We start from the raw sequence: 22,256 nt of genomic DNA, 5'->3' as shown, positions 1-22,256 counted from the left end.
TCTCTATTTAGAATACCAGTTATTAAAGCATTCATGGAAGGGCTAAAAAGAATTATACCACCAAGAACACCACCAGTTCCTTCATGGAATCTTAACATCGTCTTAACAAGACTCATGGGTCCACCTTTCGAACCCATGCATTCCTGTGAAATGCAATATCTAACCTGGAAAGTCGCATTTCTCATTGCAATCACATCCCTCAGAAGAGTAAGTGAAATACAGGCATTTACCATACAAGAACCATTTATTCAAATACACAACAATAAAATAGTTCTAAGAACAAATCCAAAATTTCTGCCAAAAGTAATCTCACCATTCCATTTAAATCAAACAGTAGAATTGCCAGTGTTCTTCCCACAACCAAATTCCGTGGCTGAAAGGGCACTACATACATTAGACATCAAAAGAGCACTAATGTACTACATTGACAGAACAAAGCTAATCAGGAAAACAAAACAACTGTTCATAGCTTTTCAAAAACCACACATAGGAAATCCAATCTCTAAACAAGGCATTGCTAGATGGATAGTCAGATGTATTCAAACATGCTATCTTAAAGCCAAAAGAGAATTGCCTATTACACCAAAGGCACACTCAACCAGAAAGAAAGGTGCTACAATGGCCTTTCTAGGAAACATTCCTATGAGCGAAATATGTAAGGCTGCAACCTGGTCTACGCCTCATACGTTTACTAAACACTACTGTGTAGACGTACTAAATGCACAACAAGCTACAGTGGGCCAAGCTGTACTAAGAACATTATTCCAAACTACTTCAACTCCTACAGGCTAAACCACCGCTTTTAGGGGAGGTAACTGCTTTATAGTCTATGCCAAACATGTGTATCTGCAGCAACATATGCCATCGAACTGAAAATGTCACTTACCCAGTGTACATCTGTTCGTGGCATTAGTCGCTGCAGATTCACATGTACCCTCCCACCTCCCCGGGAAGCCTGTAGCCGTTTAGAAGTAGATCATAAATCTTAAACATCTGTACATTTGTAAATAATTATTATAAACTCTTAACGTACATACATATTCACTCCATTGCATGGGCACTATTTATAGCAAACAACTCCATCCTCACCCTCTGCGGGGAAAACAATCTAAGATGGAGTCGACGCCCATGCGCAATGGAGCCGAAGAGGGAGGAGTCCTTCGGTCCCGTGACCAAAAAAGACTTCTTCGAAGAAAAACAACTTGTAATACTCCGAGCCCAACACCAGGCAGCGGACTGTGCCAAACATGTGAATCTGCAGCGACTAATGCCACGAACAGATGTACACTGGGTAAGTGACATTTTCATTGTGTGTAGAGCTGTAGATTCACATCTGCTCACCCTACTCCCCAGAAGCCAGCGATGATCTTGGCTCTTTCCACGTCCTTTTTACTCTCTGTACTATGCACAGCACACTCAGGGGGGTCATTATGTCCCTGACAGTCTTCTGACCACTAGGGATAATGTGGCGGTGTGACTGCCAACAGGCTGGCGGTACATACCGCCACATTATAAGATTGGCGGGTTGATTGCAGCCAACCAGCCACTTCTCCACTCATACCCCCATGGCGGCATGAGCCACCAGCCCGGAGATGTCTATCTCCAGCCCGGCGGCCAACATAGTACTGCCCATGGCATTATGAGCTGGCTTACCACGACGGTTTTCGTGGCGTTGCTGGTGGTAGCAGCGCCGGCTTACCACCGTCCACCACATGAGCACTGCTGGATTTCCACCCTTATTGTGGCGGAGGTCAGGCAGTGCTCATAATATGGCGGACAAATGGTAGCCGCATTAGCAGTACGTTGACAGCAGTCACCGGTGCGGTAGGCGGTATGTACCACTGATGTTATAATGAGGGACTCTGTTTCGACACCACTCTCCACTTACACTACTTGTCTGCTAAGTGAAACAATCAGGAGTGGAGTCCCTGGGGAGCCTTTGTACATGACTTTGAAACGGCGTTTATCTTCATCAAATTATTCTGGCACTCGCTGGCTCAACTAGACCTTTCAAAAGATGACATTTTCAGGTATATTTCGATTATAGTCTTTACTCAAAACAAAAAAAAACCTGACAAAATTAAAAAGCACATTGCCAGCAAACCTCAAGACTACAGTTGAACTGTTCACTTGTTACTCGTGGTGCAATGCAATTTTATTTATGAGCAAATTTGGATCCACTGGATAGGTCTGTCTACATACCGTTAACATTTGGACTGCTCCCAATAAGGGCCAATCCATGAGCTAAGAGCCAGTCCAGGGGACACAGAGTTGTCAGTTCTGTAATGCCATGATTCAAGACTTAGCTCATGTGCTGTTTTTTGTCCAATCTAAAACAGCAGAGATGTAAGTACCTGTTATCAACTTGAAAAAAATGTTTCTGGTCTACATTATATAACGAGGTGTTATTTAGGATATTTCATCCACCCTCTGTTAATATTTGCTGTTGTTTAAAAAGCTTCTTTGTCATTTTTTACAATTTTAAGTAGGTTTAATGGACCACTCTAAAACTGTTTCTAGAAAGCACTTTGCAGGTGAAGTATTTTTATAAGTTGTGCTGACAGTGAATGATTTACTTTTTATTTAAAGATAATTTGAGGTGGAGGTCGAGTGAAGGATTTTATTGTTATATGTATTTATGTGGTTCACTTTTTTGACTGTAATATGTTGGTTTGTGATTTGATAGTCGTGTCTCTGTGGATTCTCTGAGTAAATAAATAAATGTAGCCCCTGTCCTGGTGCATTGTAGACTCAGAATGAAGTCACAACGGGTCTTGTGACTCAAACTGTCTATATCTACATTTATTTAACTGTTTTATATAGCACTCGTTCCACCAAATTGGCATTAAGGCATTTTAAATATAACATGAGGGATAGATACATAAATATAACAGTGCAACAAATCACATGTTGCTTTACCAGGTACTTTGAAGAGAAAAACACACATACCAACACTATGAGGCACCTGTGGGGTTGGGGAGGAAAAGAAAGAAGGGGAGAAATCCGGGAAGACGACAGGAGTAAGAGGTGGACCATACCATTAAGTAACATAAGACAGCTTATGTATTGTACTTGCTCTGCATTTTGGTCACCTTTATAATCATATTAGAACAATTCTGGGGTCAAATTAGGGATTCTGAACCATTCTGGTAGTAGGTGCAGGGATCCATGCCAGAGGTATTTGGGGGGATCATGGTGCTTGGACCTTCAAGGTAGAATTTAAGTAGGTGAGTTTTGAGTCTTTTTCTGTAAGTCAAGATGTCCTGTATGTTTTTCAGTAGAAGAGGTAGCGAGCTCATGGAGTTAGTGGTGGAACCCAAAAGGATTGTTTCAGGGCAAGGAGGAATTTGAAAGTTAGTGTTTGCAGACAAGATTTCTTACCCCTTGATTGTCATGAGCTTCTTGGGATGGTCAAGATGTCTGCTAGGTAGCTGAATGTTCCTTGGTGTAGCACTTTGTAGGTTTGAAAGCTTATTTTGAACATGGCATTTGCTTATAGTGGGAGCCAGTTGAGTTTTTTCAGTGTTGAAACGTGGCCAAACGTTTTATTGTCTTTGATGAGGCATATCATGGAGTGAAAAACAGCTTTTATTGAGGATAGTGTGGAAGTCGGTAGGTCGTGTAGTATGGCATTTTCAGAGTCTGTCCGGGATATTGCGAGCGTTTGTGCACCAGTTCTGAGATGACAGCAGGGTTTTATTTTCTTCAATTGATGTAGATAGAAGTTAGCAGATTTTACTAATTTATTTATACGGTGAGAGATAGTGAGTGGAAAGTCAATGGCGAATCGTAACGATTTGACACTTGCTTTCTGCTCTCAATTTCTTCATGGTCATTAGGCCTGTCCAGAGTCAGTGTGGGAGAGATCTGGTCTACTTTCTGATAGTTGAAGAAGAACCTTTTTTTTTCTCATTTTTGTTGTGCATTCAGCTAATTTAGACAATGATTTGCTTTTGTTTACTTTGCAGATTTATTTAGTGCCCACTGTTTTAAAGAGTCTACTTATTAATTCTGATAGAGCTAAGTCCCCTTAAGATGTCTGCTGAACAAAATGCCTTAAGAAGCAGAAAATGAGTGTGAGGCTTTTTAAAAAGGTAGGATTCTAGTATTGAATTTGTAGAGAGGGTGCCAGCTGCAGTAGGCAGGAAAGTTTTACAGATTGTAGATAGTGGATGTGATTTTTGTTTTTTAAAACTTCAAATGCATATGTTTGACCTCTAAGCAGTCTGCATTCCAGAGCCTATCTTCCAGTTACTGTCAGTACCTAATTCTGGGAGGTTTGCTGAAGGTCAATCGAATCACCCATATAGCTGATGTTCAGGTTGATTTCCTTCCCATGGTTGGCAGCAGCTCTCGGGTTATATGCTTGCATGCCAAGCTGAGGTAGAATGGTTGATGAAGAAACTCTTGTTCAATAAAGATAAACCCTGTGAGAAGAAATGTTAACCACAATGTGATAGATTCCTATTATCTTTGCAGTGATGCATGGATTGCCATTGGGCACTCTCTTATTTCACGAGTAAGGTAACATTCTATAATTCTGTCCACAGAGTTTGTTTTAGTGCCAGAGCTTCCTTAGTTTTAATGGGATGTCTGGCCTGGGTTTGTAACATTCAATAATATAGTGGGCTCTTTATTTTCAGGCTTCAGTAGATTATTGCTGATCGAGAATAGTGTTGATATAGCCATTTCCTATAGTTTTGTATATTGTAGTACTTCAATTTCACAATCTAGAGACTTGATCAAAGGAGGGAGCAAGCTGGTGGGAGCGCATTGGTGCTCGCCAGTAGGTAGCTATAGTTAGGACCTAGTTTCATAAGGAAAAACATTTTTTGTTTTGCCAACAACTTTGGCACCGCTTGATGAATCTTCACAAAACTTTCAAAATGAATACGACATATGGTCCAGCTGCTGTCTTGTAAGTTTTGGGCTGATCTGTCAAGCGGGGAAAAGAAAAAAGGGGGGGGTCTCAAAACACGTTTTCTCCATTCATTTTCCCATTGGGTCTTTAGACATGCCTACAGCCCGAACCGCTAAACAGAATTACACCAAATTCGGTAGGAAACTAGATCCTGGCGCACAGATTGTGTTTGTGTGATTGGGTGTAAATCCACTCAGTGGTTTCTGAGGTATTAAAGGCGATAAAATCTTGATATCTAGGGGTGCGGATCCAACTGTCCCGTGCTGATATCTGATTGGTTGCCAACACTGTAACAAGGAAGTGTTGGCAGCCATTTTGGGACTCCACTTCAGCTGGGTCCCATAAAAAACAAAAAAAGGGGGCCAGGGTATGGATACCCTAAGTCCCTATCCTTGGTCGAGGGGACCTCCAGGGACCATGCCAAGGCTAAAAAGCTTTTCTTTTTAAAATGCGGCAAAGTCAGCGGCTGGAGCCATGGATTTCACTGTGATTTTTTTTTTTTAATGTTTTTTTTTTTAAAGCGGTCTCTGCATTTATAAATGCTTTGGCCCCTGGGTGGGCCAGGTCCCAGGGCATTGCGGAATAGGAAGGGGTCACACTGGGCCCCCATCCTTGAGCTATTAGAGCCCTGGGGACAGCCACCTCCCTGGGGCAAAGTCAATAATTTAAAGCGTGGAGGGAGGGGGCACCTCCGGGGACTGCCATCTCCCGGGGCAAAGTCAATAATGTAAAGTGTGTGGGGGGGGCACGTGCCTTCCGCAAACCCAGGCAAAATTAATAATGTAAAGTATGTGGGAGACCACACCTCCCCGGGGCAAATAGAGTATAAGGAGGTGGTTTGTCACAGATCCCCGGCCCTGAGGTCCACCACCTTCCCTGGGCCAAGTTGAAATTAAGTAGGTGGCCCCCCCTTCCCCATTTGGAGCCAAGCATGGCCCTCGAAGCCACCACCCCCCACGGTCAGCTCCTGCTATCTACCAAGGTGCCCACCATTGGGAGGTTGTTGTTTGGTTTTGCTTGGCGGGAGCTGACAGCTCCCACCAAGCAAACGCAAACATAACTCTGCTTTCAGCAAGTGGGAACTGTCCAGCTGCTCCTGCTTGCTGAAAGTGGAGTTTTCCTCACTTTTCCTGCACGGAAACATGCATTGAGGCAAAGAGATTGGTCCCCCAAGCAGGGAGCTGCTATTTAAGGCTTGCTGGAGGTATGCCGGCTCCCGCAAGAGACAGGAGCCGGCCAGTTTTGCAGGGGCCTTGAGGATCCCCCCACAGTCCCCATAGGTTTAAACTGGGTGCCCTGAGCACCCAGTAATATGTGGTTGGGCCCTGGGGGCACGAGTTACAGTTGCCTTAGGGCACAAGTTATATTTTCTTGAAATAACTCTAACACTAAGAGGTGAATTACTATGGTTTTGTATGTTTGAAATGTGAGCCTAACTACCTAACCTTTGTTTTTTAAGTGAATATATATGTTCGATGGCATGTGTAGCTGCAGATACACATGCTATGCACAGGTCCTACCATCTAGTGTTGGGCTCCGAGTGTTACAAGTTGTTTTTCTTCGAAGAAGTCTTTTTAAAGTCACGGGACCGAGTGACTCCTCCTTTTCGGCTCCATTGCGAATGGGCATCGACTCCATCTTAGATTGTTTTCTTTCCGCCATCGGGTTCGGACGTGTTCCTTTTCACTCCGGTTGTTCAAGCCTCATGCACCGGACCCCGTTCAGATTCTGCCCTCGATGCCACGCCAAGTATCCCTACACAGATCAACATCTGGTTTGTAATCTGTGTTTGTCTCCAGATCATCGAGAGGATACGTGTGAAGCCTGTAGATCCTTCCATTCCAAAAAGACCTTACAAGACCGAAGAGCGAGAAGATTGCAGATGGTGTCCAGAAGCACCGAACGCCTCGACGCGGAAGAGGAGGAGATGATTCACACCGCCATCTCCGTTCAGGGATCTGATTCCGAAGAGTCCGACATCGACTGACCACTGACAGCAGCCCAACATGTGAGTACGCTTGCCCTGACCCAGACCAAGACCAAACATAAGGCCTCGGGGCGCCACTGCCGGAAGGCCATGGCTCCACCCTAAAAAAATCGACCGGTGACCAAGTAACACCTTCAGCACTCAAAAAGGCCACGCCCGTTACGAAGTCTTCGGACTCGAGCCGAGACACAGGCTCCGAAAGCACACGGCACCGACCCATCGAATCGAGACCCCGAAAGTCCCTTTCGGAACCAAGGCCAACCACTACCCCAGGCCCTTCAGTGCCGAAAAAAACGGCTTTGGAGCCGAAAAAGCATTCCTATACAGAGGAGCATGGACTTTTGAAACAGCTAAAAGTAAGCCATAGATTTGAGGAAGAGCTACAACAAATGGAGGATTTCGATGATAAACAAGCCAGGATACAGATCCACAAGGACACTGGCAAGATCCTCACAGCAACTCCTCTCAAGATAAAAAGAAAACTGGCCTTCTATGGACGTTTGGACACTGATCAGCCAACGGCTAAAGTGCCAAGAGAGAAATCTCTGCCTCGCTAGTTTTCTCCTCAGCAGTCTCCTCCTCACTCTCCTCAACGGACTGTCTCCCCACCTGCTACACACACTGCAGTCTCCAACACACACTATGCAGTCACATCAGGACACAAATCCATGGGATCTGTACGATGACCCAGTATCAGACAACAGCCCATAGTGCTACCCATCTAAGCCCTCTCCACCTGAGGTTAGAACCTCGTATACACAGGTTTTAGCTAGGGCAGCAGCTTTCCACAACGTAAGCATGCACACAGAGCCTCTAGAGGACGACTTTTTATTCAATACATTGTCCTCAACCCACGCCACATACCAAAGCCTACCCATGCTCCCCGGTATGCTCAAACGTGCCCAGCAGATATTCCAGGAGCCCATTAAAGGAAGGGCTATAACCCCAAGGGTAGAAAAAAAAAATACAAACCAACACTCTCAGACCCGGTGTATATCACACAACAGTTGCCCCCCGATTCGGTAGTGGTCAGTGCAGCGAGGAAAAGAGTTAACTCGCAGTCCTCTGGAGATGCACCCCCTCCAGATAAGGAAAGCAGAAAATTTGATGCTGCAGGGAAAAGGGTGGCGTCACAAGCAGCCAATCAGTGGCGCATAGCTAATTTGCAGGCCCTCCTCGATAGATACGATAGGGCTCATTGGGATGAGATGAAGGACATTATTCAGCATCTCCCCAGGGAACACCAAAGCAGAGCTCAGCAGGTAGTAGAGGAGGGATAGGCGATTACAAATAACCAAATAAGATCGGCGCTAGACTCAGCTGATACAGCCGCAAGGACTATAAATACAGCTGTCCCCATTAGGCGGCATGCATGGCTCAGGTCATCAGGTTTTAAACCTGAAATCACACAGGCTGTCCTCAACATGCCTTTTAATCAACAGCAATTATTTGGCACACAGGTGGACACAGCCATAGATAAAATGAAAAAAGATGCCGACACTGCTAAAGCGAAGGGAGCACTTTACTCATCCCAATACAGAGGCACATTTTGGAAGCCTCAATATAGGGGAGGCTTCAGGCCACAGCCCTCTGAGCCATCCACCTCACAATCCAAGCCCTCATACCAGACACAATACCAAAGAGGGGGATTTCGGGGATCCTACAGAGGACAATTTCCCAAGTCTAGGGGAAAATTCCAATCCTCAAAACAAGCCACTAATAACAAACAGTAACTTTGTCATCACCTTCCCTCAACACACTTCCCCTGTGGGAGGAAGACTGAAAATGTTCCACGACCAATGGTAAGACATCACAACAGACACATGGGTACTATCCATTATCCAACATGGCTACTGCATAGAGTTCACACAATTTCCTCCGGACATTCCCCCCAAAAGCGCACAAACTTTCATTGCAACATCTTGCAATGTTACAAACAGAAGTGCAGGCACTTTTACTCAAACAAGCCATAGAACTAGTGCCACATCACCAAAAAGGAACAGGGTTTTACTCCCTGTACTTCCTTATTCCCAAGAAAGACAAAACATAAAGACCAATTTTAAATCTCAGGACTCTCAACCTCTACATCCCATCAGAACACTTTCACATGGTGACACTACAAGATGTAGCCCCATTGCTACAACAGGGAGAATTTATGTCAACACTGGATCTAAAAGATGCGTATTTTCACATACCCATCCATCCAGCTCACAGAAAATACCTCATGTTTGTTATACAAGGGAAACATTACCAATTCAAGGTATTACCTTTCGGGATAACAACAGCCCCCAGAGTCTTTACAAAATGCCTTGCCGTAGTAGCAGCATACATAAGGAGACAACATATGCATGTATTCCCATATCTCGACGATTGGCTAATAAAAGCCAACAATCAAGGACAGTGTCAACATCACACACATTATGTAATAGATACCCTACACTACACACACTAGGGTTCTCAATAAATTACCAAAAATCACACCTGCAACCATCGCAAATTCAGCAGTACTTGGAAGCTACACTGAACACTCAAAAGGTGCTTGCAAGTCCAAGCCCACAAAGAGTGCAATCGTTCCACACCATATTGCCAAAAATTCAGCCAAATCAGCACTACACTGTCAGTTTTGTCATGAAACTGCTAGGTATGATGGCATCGTGCATCGCCATTGTCCCAAACGCAAGATTACACATGAGACCCTTACAACAGTGCCTCGCAAAACAATGGTCGCAGGCACAGGGTCATCTCCAAGACCTAGTGTTGATAGACCGCCAAACACACATTTCGCTTCAGTGGTGGAATCAGTCGAGATCACCAACAAACTCATGAGTGGGAAATTCACCCCAGGTACTTCACAAATACTTTCGTCAGTGGGGGACACCAAACATAGATCTGTGCGCCACCAACCAGAACGCAAAATGTCAAAACTTCGCGTCCAGGTACCTACACCCTCAATCCAAGGGCAATGCTCTATGGATCAACTGGTCAGGGATATTTGCTTACGCTTTTCCCCCTCTCCCGCTCATTCCATTTTTGGTCAACAAACTGCGCCAAAACAAACTCAAACTCATACTTATAGCACCAACTTGGGCATGCGAGCCATGGTACACCACACTGCTAGACCTGTCAATAGTACCACACGTCAAACTCCCAAACAGACCAGACCTACTGACACAGAACAAACAGCAGATCAGACACCCCAATCCAGCGATGCTCAATCTGGCAATCTGGCTCCTGAAATCGAGTTTGGGTATCTAAATCTTCCACCAGAGTGTATGGAAGTCATTAAACAGGCAAGAAAACCTATTACCAGGCAGTGTTATGCAAACAAATGGAAAAGATTTGTTTTCTATTGTCAAGCAAAACACATAACACCGTTAGATGCATCCATACAGGACATTGTGAGTTATTTACTCCACCTACAAAAAGCAAATTTAGCTTTTTCATCCATCAAAATACATCTCACAGCAATTTCTGCTTATTTGCAGAATAAACAAAACCAAATCTCTATTTAGGGTACCAGTCATTAAAGCTTTCATGGAGGGTCATACCTCCAAGAACGCCACCAGTACCCTCATGTAACCTTAACATTGTACTTACACAGCTCATGGGTCCACCATTTGAACCCATGCACTCTTGTCAGATTCAATTCCTAACTTGGAAAGTAGCATTTCTAGTGGCAATCACTCCATTACGAAGAGTTAGTGAAATACAAGCATTCACTATTGAAGAACCCTTTATACAAGTACACAAACATAAGGTTGTACTCCGCACAAATCCTACATTTCTACCTAAAGTTATATCACCATTTCATTTAAACCAAACAGTGGAACTTCCAGTCTTCTTCCCACAGCCAGACTCAGTGGCAGAAAGAGCACTACATACATTAGATATTAAAAGAGCTCTGATGTATTACATTGACAGAACAAAATATTTTCGTAAAACTAAACAATTGTTAGTCGCATTCCAAAAACCCATACTGGTAATCCTATATCAAAACAAGGCATAGCCAGGTGGATAGTGAAATGTATACAAACTTGTTAACTAAAGGCTAAAAGACAACTGCTAATTACGCCAAAGGCGCACTCCACTAGGAAAAAAGGAGCAACAATGGCATTTCTAGGAAACATACCAATGACAGAAATGTGTAAAGCAGCCACTCGATTGACACCTCATACATTTAACAAGCATTTCTATGTAGATGTGTTAGCAACACAACAAGCCACAGTAGGACAGGCTGTACTAAGAACATTATTTCAGCCAACTTCAACTCCTACAGGCTGACCACCGCTTAGGGGAGGATTACTGCTTTGTAGTCTATGCATAGCATGTGTATCTGCAGCTACACATGCCATCGAACGGAAAATGTCACTTACCCAGTGTACATCTGTTCGTGGCATGTTCCACTGCAGATTCACATGCGCCCTCCCTCCTCCCTGGGAGTCTGTAGCCGTTAAAGTTACATTTAAATTTTGTGCATATGTATATACACCTTTATTCCATTGCATGGACACCTCTTTATTTAATCTATGTATATAGATCTCTATTCCATTGCATGGACATCTTTCTTTACACTCTATCACTCATACCTTACCCTTTGCGGGAAAACAATCTAAGATGGAGTCGATGCCCATGCGCAATGGAGCCGAAAAGGAGGAGTCAATCAGTCCTGTGACTCGAAAAGACTTCAAAGAAAAACAACTTGTAACACTCCGAGCCCAACACTAGATGGCAGGAACAGTGCACAGCATGTGAATCTGCAGCGGAACGTGCCCCGAACAGATGTACACTGGGTAAGTGACATTTTCCATATATATATATATATATATATATATATATATATATATATATATAATATGTATCCAAGAAATAGTTTACCTCACTCCAGAAATCCTTAAAGGCATGTTTATTCAGAAAAAAAGCACATTTAAGGAATTTTGGAGTGCGGTAAACTATTTCTTGGATATATTATATTTTCGAGGGTGGTCTCCTTCGTTACCAGCACCTGCAGCTGAGTGCGCCTCTGAATCAATAACTCTGACCTTTTGTTTAAAATATTAATATATTAATGTATATATATATAGAGAGAGAGATAAAAAACAAAGGTCATAGAGACATTGTTGTTACGAATTGTAATAATATCTTACTTTACATTTAAACCTTAGAAATTCACTTTAAAAAAACAGGTGAGAATGTCAGTAAAAACATACCTTTTTAAAGAAAAACACTGACATTCACCGGTTACAGTTATCTGAAGCACCTATAAATTGTGTCCAAAAATAATCTGTGGCCGCCCATGCAAGATCAGGTGGAGACTACCAGGGCCCTTAAACTGCTTAGTTTCACATTTGTATCCACACTTACATGTGTGATCCTGCTTGTTAATGTCGAGTAACCTCATAGTTACTGAACTGTCTATACATATTATGTATACATGGGACAATGGACTTCTCTAGAGGATGTTTTAATCATTCATACACTATATTTCATCCATCAGGATTTTCAGTTGGATCCCGCGTCAGTCTACATTAAGGTTTCGAAACATCTGCTCAAGCGGCAGCACTTTGGAGAGTTTCGGCAGTTGCTGAAATGCGTAAGAGAGTCAGGAGTTGCTGCTGAAAACGACATTGACAACATCATATTCCAAAGTCTTCAAGAGCATGAACATATATCTGGAGAGGTAACGCAATAAGCATTTGGCCTATGCCCATAGTAATTTTCAATCCTATGCGTATTCAGTTGCACTTAGCACTAGGTGTTTATATTTCTTGATTCTTATATATTTTGTTAATACGTGTAGTAAAGGTTTCCTATGATCGTAGAATGGAATATATAAAACAAAATATTTCATTGGAGAGAGTTGTTTAGGTCCCCTCTGGTTCTGAACACACATAATAGAGAGCAAAATCTCCAGACAATTTGAGAAGCCCTAGCCCTTCGAGGCAGGTGCCTGTACTTCAAGTGGCTATAGAAACTATCTCTCCACCTCCACACTTCTGTGCATGTGAGCATGGTTGTTGTAATGTGTTTTATCATTTATTTGTGTGATTTGTTTTAACCTTAGAATAGTCATGGTTTTGGTCATTTTGATAGTTCATAGGGAAGTAACATCTGGTCAGTTATTAATTTTCAAGTTGGCAATACTGATAACGTTTAGCTGAAAATCATGTTTGAGATTATGACAGCAATAATTGTTTGTCATTTCGTCTACATAGTTCATCTTCTTGTTCCTTACACACCTCCACTTTAATTTCTTAGTTAAAAATATTTTGTAGAGTCAACCGTACCAGGTTTCTCTGTTCCATAAATACATTTTCTGCAGAACATATTTTTTGCTCCGACTGGGGACACTTGAGAAAAGGGTGTGGACAGAGTGTGAGCATAGGTCTCTCATGGAACATATTAACATTTGTATATGGTTGTGTGTGAATGCTTAGTGGCGAGAGGAGTACAGTCCGCTGTTCCAATACCCTACCTGTAGGAAGCATTTTGGCTTGGAAAAGTCCTCTAGCAAGAGTAGCCACGAAAGGAGCAACATGTAGGGAGATATATGAACGTGGATGCTAGCATACTCTAAGGCTCTACTACCTGTGCACTGTGTGAATTGTGTACAACTCGGAGTCCAGAGTGGGGCAGTGACAAGATGCACTCAGTTCTAATTTCAGAATAAAATTTTGTCTTTTGGTGTCAGAGATGCGCATCTATGACCATGAAGGCAACTTCAGGAGCTCACTGGTAACAGTGTGTGCTAGAGAGAGCATTTTCTGTGTACTTTTCTCATTGGTCAGATCGCCTAAATATATATTTATTTATTTCATAGTTACTCACTCGTGTCTAGACACCACGTCAGAGGGATATTAAAGCTTTCACAATTAAGACTACATTTTGAGACCTTTACTTGGGGTCCCAGGAGAGTAAGAAGCTTCTGAGACTCCGCTTGAGCAAGTCATGTTGTTTCCCACTGGTGTTCTGGGGCCAGAATAGTAATACATTCCAACTGGATGACAAAAAGATGTCCTTTGGCACTTGGTCGAGAAGCCAAGATCGAGGAGCCAAGCTTTCTTAATGTGATATGTGATTAGCCATACAGAGTGCATACAGTATGAGAGTAACAGGTAATGAGATAATTGTCCAATGAGTCATTTAATTTAGAAATGCAGGAATTGCAGACGATATAGTTATGCCTATTGGACTATGAACCCAGCTCTAAGCACACAAAAATAATGATTAAAGTGGTGGAGTTAGGATTGGTGGTGACCTGAAAATATATTACATTGAAGTGGATATTTAGTCGACTGCCAACTAAAGAGGGATGGACCAGGGAATTTATGCGACTGGTACAAGCAGAATGCGGAGTGCGGCATAGGTTGACATACTTTGGAGGTGGGGGGGTGGACCTTGGAATGGAACATGAAAATAATTGAATTGCAACAAGAGAAGAAGTAGCAGCCCAAAGAGAAACCCTGTGAAATGATATTGAGCAGCCTGAGTGAGAGATGGGTAGGGATTCCGATGTGTATTGCGTTGATGTGATGTTATTTGTGATAATGCACTGGCAGTGTCGCGTTAAACTGATGGCCTTTATATGTACATAAAAATTTATTTGAGTTATTCATGAACAAGGAGAGGGATGGTGCATTTAAGGGTTGCTACCGCTGCTAAGATCAGTAAAGAAATTAAAAATAAAAGATGCACTTGAGGGTTCGAATTTACACATAAACAAATAAGCCCACAAAGTGTTAAACATTTTTGTTTTTAAGAAATCAACACCAAGCAGATTAAAAGCACTAAAATTGAAGTTAACATTGTTAGACTGTGCATCTGAAACTTTGGGGTCCTCCAATCGAGTTGAAAGCATGCAGGCACGAAAATACAGAATTACGTAAATAAAGATGCACTTCAAAGGCTAATGTAACAGTTTTGGCTGCTTTGATTGGTTGGTTTGTCCTGGTCAGTGGCCTGGTTTTAGGATCCCTGTATCGCTCTTCCTTGCGGTTTTGATGATTCATTCTTTTTGCCTCTGAAATGTGCCCAATGCACTTATATCGAACTAAACACACATGCTACTAAGTCCCAGTGGTAGCTACCCGCTAGAGAATAAAAGGCCTAGGTTGTTGGGACACAGCTGCAGTAACCACTAGACTACTTGTTGGAAACAATTGCTGGCAAGGGTGTCACTTCTCTCCGGGTGTCTCTACAGTAATGGTGAAAGAAAAGGACCCTTATCGTGGCACCTTGAGATTGCAGTCAAGATTTTCCAACAGCAGGCACCCCCAGGACCGGGGCATCCACAGTGGAAATCCTGAGTTCCTGACCGTGGGTTCAGATTTAAATTCCTCCAGAGTCGATGGGCTAGAAAGACAATTCCATTGGTTCTGGATTCAATTAAGTCTCCTCTAGCAACCCTTATGAGGCGGCAAGCCAGGGAATGAAGTCAGGATTTATTAAGAGCTTGCTGGGTGTCTAGCTATGGGGGTATGAGCACCCTACAGCACTATGTTAGTCAGGCACAAGTTCACCTGCCTTACACTGTGTTGACAGCAAAACTCTCCCATATCCAGATGGTGTTGTGTCTTGTTTCTTTGACAGCTGACTGAGACGGCATTACCAGGGCAGTCCACACATACCCATTAAAGAGCAGAGTTAAGTTGACTAAAAGGGTATCAGTTAGTCCTCCTCAAAGTCGAACTCCAGTTTCTTGCATGACGATTTTTTTCCCCACTCTGCAGCAGCAGTTTCTCCACAGCCTTTTCTGGACTTAATCCTGTCTGGGGAAAGAGTAGCAACCCACAGAAGTGTTCCTTGTCTTCTCGAAGGCCCTTCTTGGATATAACACAGAAACATTGGATAAGATACTGGCTACTGTGGCTGGTATTGCCTTCCCCCAGTAGACAGGCCCGGCTGGACTGCGCAGTTTTCAAATATTGAAGGCTTCCCCTATTCCTGTGGGAGGGAGACACATTGGCTCTCATTACTACTTGGCAGTCTTGCATGAAGACCACCAAAGCCGCAGGTGCCAGGAGACCGCCCACCATATCATGGGTACTGCCAGATTTCTGCCACACTTTGGGTGGAAATCCAGCAGTATTCGTGCTGGCAGGCGGAGGCGCTCTGGTGATTCCACCACCGGCCCGCCCTGCCTGCAGAGTCCAACCCGCCACACTCATAATGCGGTGGTCTGCACCGCCAGCCTGTTGGTGGTGAGACTGCCACATGGTCAAAATGACCACCATAGTCAGCTAGCACAAAGGCTGTGCAGTTTGACTGTTTAAGCTGGTTCACACAGTTTTGTGGATTAGCTTAAGAAATCCATCTTTTAAAGAAATACAGAGCCAAGCTGTAAATGAGACTGAGGCCGGGATCACTTGCCAGGGGAACTGTTGCTATTTCAAATGGCTGGTGGGCTGCCTTCCCGACCCAAAGAAACAAATGGTGTAGGGAATAGGGCAGGAGATTGCATATGTGCAGCCTCCTACATCCAAGATGGACTATGGAAGCCTCAGCAAATCATTCCACTGTTTTGAGCCATGCAAGTACAGTGGACTCAACCTTTCATCCATGCAGGTGCACAAGTGAGACTACAAACACACCAACACATACGTAAGTGTTAGCCAATTCCATAAATATCCCAGACACGATGGAGGAAAATGACTTCAAGTAATGGAGATCTGAGTCGACTTTCCATCTAGAGAATGGGTAGGCCTTCATTCCACAGTAGTGCAGGTAAAAAGTATCACACACATTGGAGCCAATTGGGAAAGGAAGAAAGGAGCAACCGTCCACCGCAGGGCAATGCGAAATACCCCAGTTTTCAGGGTTGGACTGGTGTTGGACCTTATGAAAATAATAGAATCTGACACAGTTCTCGATAAAGAGGAAATCTAATCATTTAACATATATTATAATATATGTGAGTCAGACCGGACTCCAGAAGGAGAATGTTACTGGACCCCGGGTTTGTCGTCATTGGTGATCCCTTGCTACAGTCAGGCATGCCTAATGAAGCAAGGGGTTTCTACCTTTGCTAAAAGCTACTTGTTTGGAAATTCTGCAGATGTGTCAGTTGAAAGGCCTACCTTAGTGTAGCCCTACCCTGTCCTAAATTGGAAGCATATGTGCATGTAACGGCCTAGTGAGAGGTGTTTGTTAATATGAAATTAAAGATGTTTGTATTCTTTTGATTGAATCATCCTGTGTGCATGTTAAAACGGTGGACATGGTTGGGTAAACAAGACTTATGGGATGGTCGACATGTTTCTTTGAAACTGATTTTTCTACAATTCATTAGGACCAAAACGACAACCAGGCCTATCACTGGGTGGCTCAGAAATGCACTTATGAACCAAAGTAATAGAAAAACATATTGGAACCCATAACAAGACCAGTAAAACACTTGTAAAGACTTGTATTAAACGTAGGCAGTAAACACGCCAATAACCTATAAGTTGAATTCTTGAAGCCACTGGTTTAGATTCACGCAGGGTTGCTAAAAGCTCGATACACGTACAAAAAAAATATAGCAGATAATCTGAAGCAAATGGAATGATTCCAGAAAATGATCTGGTTGTGTACATCAAACAAGTCTATAATATTTAACACAGATTTTAATAGTGCCTGATGGAGGTTGCTGTAGTTAATTCTTGGAATGAGCCACCTGCATGTGTCTCTGTGGGCAGACTTCGATATTACACAGCCCCTCAGTTTACAACAATTGCCTCCACTATTGACTGAAATGAGGATAGAATTTCTCTCAGAGTTAAGTACACCTGTACTAATTATTTTTATAGACCAGTATATGCAGCCGGTAATTGGCTTTTGTGGTTAAAACATGTTATGTTCATTTCAAATTGTTAAGTGCAGTCTTAAAAGTTCAAGTTATGCAGATCCTTGGAGAGATGGTTGGGTGTCTGAAAAAGCTAATTAATTACAGTGAAGGTTGGTTCACCGAGGACCTCCGGATCTCCAAGCACACCTGTCGGAAGCTGGAGAAGAAATGGCTCCACGACCGAACACCAGACAACCACACAGCCCTCAAGAGCGCCACCCGGAGACATCACCAACTCATCAGGACCGCCAAGAAGAGCGCCTTCAAGGACCGCCTAGACAACAACGCACACAACACCAAAGAGCTCTTCAGCATCATGAAAGAACTCTTCAACCCCAGCTCCATCACCGACATCCCGCCATCTCAAGACCTGTGCGACTCCCTGGCCACCTTCTTCCACCGCAAGATCACCGACATCCACGACTGCTTCAACCCCGACCCCCCCGCACCCACCACCGAGTCCACCACCCCTTCGACTACCACTCGCACCAGTCGCCTGACCGTCTGGTCCAGCGTCAGTGACGAAGACACCATCAAAACCATGAACTCCATCCACTCCGGATCCCCATCGGACCCCTGCCCTCACCATGTCTTCAACAAAGCCAGCGCAGCCATCGCTCCCCACCTCCGGAAAACAATCAACTGTTCCTTCGAGACAGCAACCTTCCCAGAAAGCTGGAAGCATGCCGAGATCAACGCCCTTCTGAAGAAGCCCAAGGCGGACCCCAAGGGCCTCAAGAACTTCTGGCCCATCTCCCTGCTCCCTTTCTTGGCAAAAGTGACCGAGCAGATTGTCAACAAACAGCTGACCCGCTACCTCGAAGTCAACAACATCCTGGACCCTTCCCAATCCGGTTTTCGCAGTAACCACAGCACCGAGACCGCCCTCATCGCCGCCACTGACGACATCCGGACCCTGATGGACAAAGGAGAAACAGCCGCCCTCATCCTCCTGGACCTATCAGCAGCCTTTGACACGGTCTGCCACCGCACCCTATCAGCACTCCTCCATGACGCCGGTATCCAAGAGAAGGCCCTGGCCTGGACCACATCCTTCCTCTCCGGCAGAACCCAGAGCGTCCGCCTCCCATCCTTCCGCTCCAAAACCACCGAGATCATCTGCGGCGTCCCACAGGGATCCTCCCTCAGCCCGACACTGTTCAATATCTACATGGCCCCCCTCGCCCACGTCGCAGGACAACACAACCTCAACATCATCTCCTACGCCGACGACACCCAGCTGATCATATCCCTCACTGAAGATCCCCACTCCGCCAAAGCTAACCTCCAACGAGGAATGAAGGCCGTAGCTGACTGGATGAAGGACAGCAGACTGAAGCTGAACTCAGACAAGACGGAGGTCCTCATTCTCGGACCCACCCCATCAGCCTGGGACGACCCTTGGTGGCCCACGTCACTAGGCACAGCCCCGGAACCCACAACCACGTACGCAACCTGAGGGTCATCCTCTACTCCACTCTCTCCATGACGAGGCAAGTCAACGCCGTCTCCGCGTCCTGCTTCAACACCCTCCGTATGCTCCGCAGGATCTTCAAATGGATCCCCCTCGACACGAGAAAAACCATTACCCAGGCCCTCATCACCAACAGACTCGACTACAGGAACGCCCTCTACTCAGGAATTACAAACAAGCTCCTAAGACGACTCCAACGCATCCAGAACGCCTCGGCCCGACTCATCCTCGATGTCACACTCCACCTGAGAGGCCTGCACTGGCTCCGCGTCAACAAAAGGATCACCTTCAAGCTCCTGATCCACGCACACAAAGCACTGCACAACACCGGACCCAACTACCTCAACAACCGACTCAGCTTCCACACCCCCACCCGAAGCCTCCACTCAGACAACCTCGCCCTCGCCACAGTCCCCCGCACCAAAAAAACCCACCACCGGCGGCAGATCCTTCTCCTACCTCGCCGCCAAGACCTGGAACACTCTCCCCACCATCCTACGACAGACCCAGGACCTGCTGGCCTTCAGAAGACTCCTCAAGACCTGGCTCCTCGACCAGTAGCACCCTCCCCCCCCCCCCCAGCGCCTGAGACCCTCACGGGTATGTAGCGCGCTTTACAAATGCAATGATTGATTGATTGTTTGTTGCCCTTACGCAAATACAAGCATACGGAAGAGCAGCCGGACTGTGTATATACCAGTGTTGCGCTCTCCCATGGTGGGGAAATATCGTTCCGAAGGCCCTGTTACCTGCTACTCGAGTACTAAGGACAAACACACATTGGTGCTAACGTCCTACAGAACACACCAAGCACTGTTAAGGAGACTGGTGTGGAGCTAAGACACGGGAACCATCACTGTCCGAGTCCATACTCGTTTCAAGTGTTTGAGGAAAAACGTCCTTTTGGGAGTGTGGGCACCCCGAAGTAAAAATACCGGAACTAAAACCCCGGGTCTGAATCATTTGATTTTTTTGGTGTTATTTTGTGGTGGTAGCACGTGTCACAACAGACTTCAGCTTTCATCCAAGACATTTCACTGCTTAACATTTTCTTACAACTGAGTATATAAATGCAGTGTACGCAGCAGACCAATTCATCTACTTCATACCATTGCGAGGCCCTAATGGATCGGGTCTAGTAGCACGCATGTCAGGGCTACGTTTTTTTAGGGTCGCGCATGCGTTCCGCAGCGAGACTCTTTTGTATTTAGAAAAGGGCTCGGAGCCCTGTCAACTTCACGTCAGTGTTTTTTATTGGTTGGTGGGCTTCCCTAATAAAATCTGCTTGCTTTCATTAGTCGAAGGCACGCATATGTCATGCCTTTTCCGGTGGCTAGCCCTCCTCCAGCGCAGCGACCAAGTACAGAAAACATGCGAGGCTCGTGGACTTTTTTTTCTCTAATTTACGAGCCCGATCTCGCTTGGCAGAAGTCGAGCGCTTTACATACTTGATTTAACTTTTTCGGGTTATGTACATAAATGCACTTTTGCCCGATATGTGAAAAGTCGGGTTAGGAGTTTACGACGCGATCAGCTCTAACATGAGCAAACGCGAGACCCGATGCATTGTAAATGCTTGTTTTTTCTGGAAACTCAAATGACCAGTTTCAAGCTTGCATTGTGGCATCTCGTGTGCACGAAAGGTGTGAAAATGTATCAGCTGGAAGGGGAAAACACAGCCTGATAGGATTTCATTGAAAGATGGGGAAGAAGCGTTCTGTCGATTTAAGATTTCAGGAACATCCATCCACCCATGATGCACCCGTACTGCAGCTGCCTCGCAGAGCCAATTCTTTTTTCCAGCTCCTGTGAGTAGGAGCTCATAGCACATTTATGGTTTCACACCTCTGTCTTCTTATTTGACAGCATTTGTATTTGACAGATTTTCAGTCGACATCATTAACATCGTACTTTCGAGTGACGTAATTCTTTGCTGTTTTATGATAGATTTTCTCTTCAAAATGCCATCTCTTTTTGAGAAGTGCCCCTCCAATGTGAGAAAGAAGGCTGTTTCTCACCCCCACAAGGTCTATGTGGTGTGCATTTCAGTCTCACACTTGTTCACGGACTGTGACATATGCAAACACGCATTGGCAAAACCAATAGCTTTGGTTTATTGTACCAACAGAAATAAGCACACACATTCATAAATGCTGTTTGCATGCTTTGTATGCACAAATGTTGTTTATCACATTACAGCCTCGCCTACTGGCTTTGCTAATGCTGGGAAAAATTTGCAAAAATACAGCCTTGTGAAGAATGTATAGAAGATTAAAGATTTAGTGGACTCTAATGGAAGCACTTTCTGGAAGATGGAATAATACATATCCAGCTGGTACCATGAGATGAAAAGAAATACTGCTTTTTTGGATGGTGAAGCGAAGCCAAGCCAATGCCTAGCCTGTACATATTTTAAAGAATTGATAAAGTTATGTTATCCAGACAGCCTCACTGTCAAGCCAAACCTAAAAACTGAAGTTTGCCTTACCTACATAAGTAGAGTAGTCCCGTACGAATGCTTGATATATTTTGTCATTCACAGACATACTAGTTTGGGGGTCATTCTGAATATGTGGTATGTTGTTAATATAAATCCAGAAAAATGTGCACAAAGTGGTTTCCAGTGCATTTAGAACTATTTTTGCATTATGAGAAAAGTACTACATTGTGTGCAGTTGCGGCTCACATCGTTAATCAGGGGTCGGGGGTGGGGACGGCGCACGGGGAGGGGGCAGCACAGGAGCGGCTCAAAAAATTAATTAAAATAAAAACATACCCGCTCCTCCCCGCTCCTTACCTCTCCTCCATCTCCTCAGGCTGCAGGCGGGCACAGGCTCCCAGCCTGCCCTACGGCCAATCCTGATGCTGCTCAGAGCAGCGTCAGGATTGGCTGGGAGCGCTGTTGCTGGGCTGGAGAGAGCCTACAGCGCATGTGTGTTTGGCCTGCCCGAGACGGCCGGCTAAACGCACATGCGGTCTGAGGGGAGTGCACAGTGCACTACCCTCTGTGCTCTCCACCTCTGTGGCCCGCCCCTTCCACCACAAAGGGATA

The 22,256-nt window shown here is 44.7% G+C and overlaps 1 protein-coding gene across 4 annotated transcripts in view; it reads left to right on the top strand.

Annotated features, from left to right (window-relative positions):
* ZFYVE26 (zinc finger FYVE-type containing 26) overlaps positions 1–22,256 on the top strand; it is a 449,330-nt gene that overhangs the window by 401,744 nt on the left and 25,330 nt on the right. For all 4 annotated transcript variants that reach the window (XM_069208874.1, XM_069208871.1, XM_069208872.1 and 1 more), the window contains one exon: positions 12,403–12,585. In XM_069208874.1, the coding sequence (XP_069064975.1) occupies positions 12,403–12,585 (183 nt within the window). The remainder of the gene's footprint in view (positions 1–12,402; positions 12,586–22,256) is intronic.

This window comes from Pleurodeles waltl, chromosome 9, assembly GCF_031143425.1.
Source record: "Pleurodeles waltl isolate 20211129_DDA chromosome 9, aPleWal1.hap1.20221129, whole genome shotgun sequence".
Classification (NCBI taxonomy): domain Eukaryota; kingdom Metazoa; phylum Chordata; class Amphibia; order Caudata; family Salamandridae; genus Pleurodeles; species Pleurodeles waltl.
Note: the sequence above shows the minus strand (reverse complement) of the source record. Positions and strands in the feature narration are given on the sequence as shown.